Below are 8,931 nucleotides of genomic sequence, written 5' to 3' on the forward strand. Positions count from 1 at the left end.
AATGAAGAAAACCAAAATTCATGGAAACAATTAGTTCTAGCGACTGGTACACCATCTGATCTGCAGGCTGTATGACTATGAGACCAGAAGAGCTAGATGCTGCCAGCTACGACTGTCTTCCACTTGGAAGGGGATCTATGTAGGAGACCCTTGATAGAGAGGGAGAACAATGTGGAACAAAACTCAAAATCATTTGGAGGAAAAAAAGGAGGGGGGCCAGGTTTACAGCCCAATAGAGCCTGGTAGAACCAGGCTATGGCCCCTAACTGCCCTTCAGGTCTGGAATTGAACTCACACCTGTGGTTTCCAGCCAAACAAAAGGCAGGCATATGAGTTGAACATTTTCCTCAAGTAGATACTCTCCTTGGAGAGAACAATCATGGGAGAAAGAAGGGCTGCTTATGCACAGGAAGACAGCTCAGGGAGCAGGAGTCCATAGAGGGATGGACACAGGGAAGAGGTAACTATGGGGAGGAAGTGGGAGGGGAGCTGTTGCATTTTGGTAAACTGTGTTCAATGTCATGAGACAAAGTTCATGTGAACTGCTGTATGGAAAGTGAATTTGCTCTGTAAATCTTCACCCAAATCACAATAAAAATTGAGAAAAAAAAAATCATTTGGAGGGAAAATAAAGTAGGGGCTGGACCAGGTTTGCTGGTCTGATAGAGCCTGGTGGAACCACTGAGAGTATGGCCCCTAACTGCCCTTCAGGTCTGGAATAGTACCCACACCTGTGGTTTCCAGCCAAACAAAAGACAGGCATATGAGTTGAATGTTTTCCTCAAGTAGATACTCTCCTTGGAGAGAACAATCATGGGAGGAAGAAGGGCTGCTTATGCACAGGGAGACAGCTCAGGGGGCAGGAGTCATGGAGGAATGGACACAGGGAAAAATTAACTATGGGGAGGAAGTAAGAGGGGAACTGTTGCAGTGTGGTAAACTGTGATCAATGTCATGAGACAAAGTTCATGTGAACTGCTGTATGGAAAGTGAATTTGCTCTGTAAATCTTCACCCAAATCACAATAAAAAAATAAAAAAAGCTTTCAAGCAGCCATCTTAAAAAAAAAAAAAATCCGTTTCCTCAGCCACATTTAAAATGATCAATAGCCACATGTGGCTAGTGTTTGTCTTATTAGGTAATGCAGATCTAGAAAGTTTCCATCATAGCAGGAAGTTCTTTGGGCAGCCCTGAGCTAGATGACAAAGTTAGATAGATAGAAAGATATTGGGAGAAGCTTAGTTGAGGAGAAAAAAAAAAACAACTCACTGCCGTCAGTTGTCCAGTCAGATCTGAGTCACAGAGACCCCTCCTTGGATTTCTGAGGCAGTATCACTATGGAAGTAGATTGCCCAACCTTCTTTCTGAGGAGTGGCTGGTGGGTTTGAACCATGAGCCTTCTGGTTAGGAGTCAGATGCCTTAGGCACTAGGCCACCAGAGAAGACTAGTATTGAATTGAAAAAATATATATATATTTTTAATTGAGCCTCTGTCATTATGCATGTGACAGCAATTGTTGACTTTTGGAAGTTCTTGAGCTTTTAATTCTTATCCTTTTTAACTTCCAGAGTGAAATTTAAAATTTACATTTTTTATTTTCAAGATGATTCTGAAAGTTAGAATTTGTGAGCTTAGGTTTCTGTCACACATTTCATTTCATTGTGTATATCTTCTAAGGCAAATACTGATTTTAACAAGATTTTTTTCTTTGTTTTGGTTCTCATTAATTGGTTATGTCTCTAAAGTTTTGAGATAAATCCTTGTCTACTTCACCAATTCCCCAACCCTTACCACACTCTAGAAAGCAGCAGTTTTTATGTTAGAACAAAATGCTCTCACTCTTTAGTTTCCCATTCCATATAACAGTACTTTTTTATGAATATGTGATAAAAACTCAAAATCTCTCATTTTATTTTTCTCTCAGAATGGAAATATCTTTGCTAACATGATAACTCCAAAGCTGTCATTTAATTTTTCCCCCCAAAATGGGAATAACGTTGCTATTTAAAAAAAAGACAGTAGAAAAATTAAAATATGAAAAATCTCTCTTGATCTTAATGGGAATGTTTCTAGTGTGTTACCCTTGAGTCTGATGATGGATGTTGGTTTAAGCTAATTTGTGGTCTTCTCCATAGATACCAGAAAGGCATTTGTATATATTAAATAAATGAGAATTTAAAAGTCTTTTGCTAAAATGCAAATGAATAGATATTTTAATATCCCATAAATATGATCGATTTTATTAGTAGAGTTTTCAATTATTGAAGTCTGTTTTCATAAGGTGAAACTTTTTGGGTCATGAAATAACTAAAAATCAAAATTACTGCCATTAAGTCATTTCCAACTCATAGCAACCCCCATAGGGTTTCCAAAGGCTGTAAATCTATATGGAAGCAAATTGCCTCATCTTTATTCCATGGAGGGACGGTTGATGGATTTGAACCACTGGACTGGTTGCTGAATACTGCTTTTTTAATATGTTCCTTGATTCTTATTGTCATTATTTATTACAAAATATTGTATGGTTTCTTTTCTTTTTTCCCTTTTTTTTTTGTGTTGTCTTTATCAAGTTTTAGTATCACTATAAGAGTTGAGAGGCTGTCCTTCCTGTTTTCTGGAACACTTTGAGAAGCATGAGACTTACCTAGTCCTTTAAGACTTCATCTCCCTTGTAATTGTCTGAACCTGGTACTTTTGGAGCTTTTCTTAAATTTTTCTGTAGGGTTGGTTGATTCTTGATTTTCAAATTAATCAGCATAGAGCTACACGCAGTGTTTTCTTTTTAAAATTTCTTCTGTATTTATGATTATAAATTCTCTTATTCCTAATTCTATTTTTGTGTTTTTTTTGAGAAGTTAATATTTTCCCATTTTATAATTTTATTTCCAAAGAATAAGTTCTCTAGTGTTAAATACATTTTTCTAATTCAAGTTCTACTTTCTCATTATTATTTTTCTCTCTCTCAAAGGATTACTGATATCCAAATGGTTTTTCTCCTTCAGATTTATTACTTCAAGTGAAGGAAGTGAAGTGGGAAGTGAAAATTGCTTGTCCATAGTGTAGGCTTCCTATGTCTATAAAATTGCAACACTTAAATGTAGTAGGTACTTGCTTAGATGGAAGTTATTAAAATGCCAGGATATGGTTCTGAGTGAGCGGTTGTAAGCCCCAGCCTTTCCTTCCTTTCTGTCATGATTTTCTTCAAAGGATTTTTTGATAGAATTGCTAGTGTGTATTTTTAAAAAATAAATTTTTCCCATTTAGTACCTTTTGGCATCCTTGCCACCATAATCTATTCTAACAACACAAAGTTGCTTGCTTGGTCATACATTTCTATTTGTGAATCTTCATCATTCATACTAAAATAAGTGGTGAGGAAGATAGAGTTTAATTCCAGTAACATAAGAAATGTGAAAATACAAAGCTAAGATATTTTTAGTAACTGGTAATCAGCTAACACTTCTCTGTTGAATTCTTGAAATGTTCTCGTGTTGGTTATCATATATTATAAAATGTTTGCTTTAGTTCAAGCTGAATTTAAGTACTTGTCTTCTTTTGTAGGTATAAGCGTGTCTTTTCAGTTGGAACCCATGCGATTACTACATATAATCCCAATACCTTAGAAGTAACAAATCAGGTAATCATTTTGGAAGCTGTTAAATGTTTATAAGAGCTCTGATTTTAAAAGCCATGATATGACCCATGGCTCACTGGCCTGAAATCAGGTCTTTAGGATAGAAAGTCAAATTTGGAAGAGATTGATACGCTTATATAATGTTCTGTGTTGAGGCTCAATAAAGAATAGAGCAGGGGGAGAGAACATGCTTCTTTCTGTGTTCTACAGGGTATTGTTTTTTAGTATATTGTTACTGAGTATTACGATTTCTTTTATGTATAATTAGTAAAATAATTCTTTATAATTTTTAAAGGTTTATATTTTACTGTAATATGCATATATAAGTTATGAGTGTAACTGGAGGAAAATATTTGTCATTAGAGTAGGATTACTGTTGATAAAGGCAAGACTAACGTCAACATGAATAAACAAACATATTTAAAGATACTCTAGCTTATGTTAATTCTTAAGCATTTTTTAATTGATTTTTTTAAAAAAATGAATGCAGATGTGTATAAAACTTTATTCCTTAGTTCATTTCACTTTTATCTATTTTAATTGATTTGGGTTGATGTCATTAATCATTAAAATTAAAACACAGATAAGCTGTTTTTCTTATTGTTGTCTCTGATGACTAAAAACCTATAGAAGAAGCATTTGTTGTGTACAGTAATTGCTATAGGACATAACTTCTAGACTTCTGTATTATTTTGTAAAATTTTGTTCATTTAATCCATGGTTGTGAAATTAAAGTAGTGAAAATAACTGTTAATTTCACTGTATTACAGCACCAGTTGAAGGAATTTTTTTCTTTTTGTTAGTGGCCTTATGGAGACATTTGTAGCATCAGTCCTGTTGGAAAAGGACAAGGAACGGAGTTCAACCTCACATTTCGTAAAGGCAGTGGAAAAAAGTCAGAAACTTTAAAATTTTCTACAGAGCACAGAACAGAACTTCTTACAGAAGCCTTGGTGAGAAAGGCTCCATGTTAACAAACTAAATTTCTTTCTTTTCTTTGTAAAATGAAACATTTAATACATACATTAAAGTAACAGTTATTTATGTTCTGAGCCTCTGTACCCACTAATTTTATTTTTTTCTTATAGACTTTTAACTTGATACTGGGAAACTTTTACTTTTTTTCTAACTGAAAAGCTGGAAATGCTATATATATTTGATATTTGATAGTTTTTAGTCTTTTCAAATGCATATATAATGTAAAGCAATTGTGTGTTTAAATAATCCATCTTGTTCTTCAACAAAGTTCCACACACTTTTATTGAATATCTTTAAATTCTCTGGTAGCATAATGCCTAAGGCACTTAACTGCTAACCAGAAGGCTCGCAGTTAAACCCACCAGCCATTCCTCAGAAGGAAGGTTGGGCAATCTACTTCCATAGTGATACTGCCTTGGAAAACCAAGGAGGGGGGTTGCTATGAGTTGGGTCCAACTCAATGGCAAATAATAACAACAACAATACCTGTAATGACATATTTGAATATCAGGGTTACCAAGTTGGGATTTTACTTGTTTTAAGTAGAAAGATCTATCATAAACTGAGGTTATGTGTTCTCTTTTAGAGATTTAGAACTGATTTTTCAGAAGGAAAAATCACAGGAAGGGTAAGTATTTAACATTTACTAATATGTATCTTTGGAAGCTCTGGTAGAGTAGTACCTAAGACATTTAAATGCTGACCAGAAGGCTGGTGGTTCAAACCCACCAACCACTCTTCAGAAGGAGGATTGGGCAATCTGCTTCCCTCGGAAATCCAAGGAGGGGTCACTATGAGTCAGATCTGACTTGATGGTGGTGAGTTTGGTTTTTTTGAATATGTATCTTTGTTTAAATGTTGCTCTTAATTGCAGAAATATTTCCATATTCTCTGTGTTTCCTTTAATGGCAAAGCTAAAGGGAAAACTGGAAACTTAATTTTAATGTTCCCTAATACCATGTGATAGAGAGGTGAATGGTTTTTGACAGGAAGCTCAAAAATGAAGAGTTAGATTTAAGACTGCTGATGGCAGGGGTTGGGAAAACATCATCAGGCAGAACCTGGGAAATGTTAATAACAATGGCTATAACTACTAAAGGGAGTTCTGGTGGTGGTGTACCTAAGGCATTTGACTGCTAACCAGAAGGCTGGTGGTTCAAACTCACCGGCTACTTCTCAGAAGGAAGGTTGGGTAATCTACTTCCATAGTGCTGCTGCCTCAGAAACCCAAGGAGGGATTGCTATGAGTTGCTCTGACTCCATGGCAGTGAGTTTGTGGGTTTTTTTTGGTATAACCACTAAAATAGCCCTTATTCAGTATTCTAAACAGTAGTACCAGTAAATATTACACTGCTGATAATTCTTATTAGAACATGCAACAGATATTTGGTGTAGGTTTCCTGTTTTAGAAGAATTAAAGCTTTAAGAAGGATTGGCTGTGTTGAAACTGTTTTAGTATATGTTCTTGCACTGGATCTGGCCCAGGATGAAGCTTTGTGTGTTGCACTGACAGCTTTAGGGGGAGTTATGTTTGCGAGTCTTCTCAAATTCCCAAGACTTCTAATCATGCAACAGCAGCATTTAACCTAAATCTGAAACTTCTGAGGAGGGACAATAGTAGTTTATATTTTTCCACTCTTGAAATACCCAGTTTCTTTCCATGAGCAAGTACTACTTTTACAGTGGGGTGAAAAGAATACTAAATGTGTAGCACTTCTGGCAAAAGGCAGTAACTGAATTCTAATATGCTAGTGGCACCATTTTCCTGTCTTTGTTAAGCCCTTCTTGTTTTCTATGGAATTTCTACTGCTTGTTTTAGCATCCCAGAAGCCTCACTGATCTCAACTCAAAGCACTTGGCTGGTTGCCTGAAAGCCATTTAAAATAGTTTTTATGGCAGCTGACGAGCTGCTTGTTTCTTGTTCCTGATGAGCCACAGTCAAATTTCTTTAAATCATAATTTGACATACTTATTTTTGGTTACTTTATGTTAGTAGGTAAGTTTTCTGAATATCCCATCTGTCTGGCAAACAGCTGCATCTAAAACCATACTTAACAGATCTGTTTATAAGCTTCCCTTTGTATCATCAGTTAACTTCAGCCACTTAATACTTCTCAAAAGCTCTGTGGTAGAAACAGAATATCTTTAGAAGTTGCCTAAAGGGTAGTCCATCAAATTTTACATCTGGCCAGGAGTACAGGACTTTTTTAAAGGGGGTGGGAGAGTTGAGATTAAATTTACATGCTGTGCTGCCTAAACAACATTCTTTACATAAGTTGAATTAGGGTCCAATTGTCCTTAGATACACTTTTAGTTAAGATCTCTTGGAGTCCTGTCTCTGATGCGCCCATTAGCACTTCTCCTATGCAGTTGATTATTAGCTGGGAGGAATGAAGAATATCTTGCAGAGTGAGTTGGGGGGCATGCTGGTAAACAAGCATAGTTTGGAAAAGTGTCACATTTTTTGTGGCCTCTCTTCCACCCCCATCTCTAATCCAAAGAAGTTTTTTTTTTTTTTTTTTTTAATTGTGATTTGGGTGAAAGTTTACAGAGCAAATTCACTTTCCATACAGCAGTTCACACATACGTTGTCTCATGACATTGACTACAATTTACCCCAATGCAACAGCTCCCCTCCCACTTCCTCCTGATAGTTACCTATTCCCTGTGTCCATCCCTCCATGCACTCCTGCCCCCTGAGCTGTCTCCCTGTGCATAAACAGCCTCTCTTTTTCCCATGATTGTTCTCTCCTAGGAGTGTCTACCTCAGGTACAGGTTCAACTCATATGCCTGTCTTTTGTTCGGCTAGAAGCCACAGGTGTGGGTTCAATTCCAGACCTGAAGGGCAGCTAGGGACCATAGTCTCAGTGGTTCCACCAGACTCTATCAGACCAGCAAATCTGGTCCACCTTTTTTTTTTTTCCAAATGATTTTGAGTTTTGTTCCACATTGTTCTCCCTCTCTATCCAGGATCTTCTAATCCAGAGAAGTTTTTTATGTCAGTACCTGCTGCAGAGGTGTGACATTGATCCATCATTATTTTTTAACTTTTTTTGTGGTGAAAACATATACAGCAAGACATCTGCCAGTATAACAACTTCCCCATTTACAGCTCAGGAACACTGATGCCATTTTTCGTGTTGTGCCACCATTGTTGCTATCCTTTTCTAAAATATTCCACCATCATTTGCATAAACTCAGTGCCCCACAAACAAAAGCTTCCCTTTTCCCCCTCCTAGCTAATTTATTTTTACTTCAAGAATCATGTAACTGATCATCGTGTGTCCCTGTTCCTATTGATGGGTAGAAAAATATTTTTTGTTTTGGTGCGGAGGGGATATCTTAATTTCTCTTGGACTCATTTTCCCTTTGTTTTAATTTATTTTCTGCTTTTGCGTCACATCATTTTGGTTAGCTGTCTCTTACACCTTTTTTTTCAATTTCAGAATAAAACTGATCATCTCTGGTACACAATTTATTTATAAAGGAATGTTGTTATGTAAATGGAATTTTACTTGCAAATGTGATTAAAACTTGTAAGGATAACTTCCAAATGTTGTGATTAGAAAAGCCCATTTTTAGCATTTGTTTTTAATGTGTAGAAAGAAAATGTGTATTAATATACAAGCCAGCTCAGTTTGTTTGCATTGATTATTGTTATAATTTCCTTGAAATGTGACTTGAATCTTTTGTATATCTAACTTAGCTTAAAAGAATCCATCAACAAAAAGGGAAATCTTTTTCCTGATAAAATTCTTTCAGAATAACATTTCTTATTAGGATCCCCTTTTCTTTTTTTTCTTCCCCTTTTTATACATTTATTTACAGTGGCTTTATTTTGTAAACCAAAACTGTTGCTATTTATAAAAGAACATATAATCAGTTAGAGTGAATATTCTTAATTAAATAAACACAAAGCCTCCCCACATAGCTAAAATCATAAATGGTTTTAACACTTTGGATAGCAGCTCTAAATACTTATAAGATTGTTTAGATTTTTGGTAGTTTCAGCAGTGATTGATATATTAATCATTATTTATCCTTTGATAATTTTAAGTAAGTGCTTAAAAGAAATACTATTTTTCTCTCTAGAGATATAACTGCTATAAGCATCACTGGAGTGATACAAGAAAACCTGTAATTTTGGAAGTAACTCCTGGAGGCTTTGACCAAATTAATCCTGTAACCAACAGAGTCTTGTGTTCCTATGACTACAGAAATATTGAAGGCTTTGTAGATCTTTCTGATTATCAGGGAGGATTTTGTATACTTTATGGAGGATTTAGTAGATTGGTAAGTAATTTTTTTTTTTTTTTT

General features: G+C 35.6%; 1 protein-coding gene across 1 annotated transcript in view; it reads left to right on the forward strand.

The window, feature by feature from the left end:
• DNAJC13 (DnaJ heat shock protein family (Hsp40) member C13) overlaps window positions 1-8,931 on the forward strand; it is a 158,043-nt gene that overhangs the window by 35,927 nt on the left and 113,185 nt on the right. Inside the window, exons 2-5 of the mRNA XM_042780451.1 lie at window positions 3,563-3,638; window positions 4,439-4,588; window positions 5,200-5,241; window positions 8,707-8,907. Of these exons, the coding sequence (XP_042636385.1) occupies window positions 3,563-3,638; window positions 4,439-4,588; window positions 5,200-5,241; window positions 8,707-8,907 (469 nt within the window). The remainder of the gene's footprint in view (window positions 1-3,562; window positions 3,639-4,438; window positions 4,589-5,199; window positions 5,242-8,706; window positions 8,908-8,931) is intronic.

The sequence above is a fragment of the Orycteropus afer genome, unplaced genomic scaffold, assembly GCF_000298275.1.
Source record: "Orycteropus afer afer isolate SDZICR_OR568_19922 unplaced genomic scaffold, OryAfe1.0 scaffold00003, whole genome shotgun sequence".
Classification (NCBI taxonomy): domain Eukaryota; kingdom Metazoa; phylum Chordata; class Mammalia; order Tubulidentata; family Orycteropodidae; genus Orycteropus; species Orycteropus afer.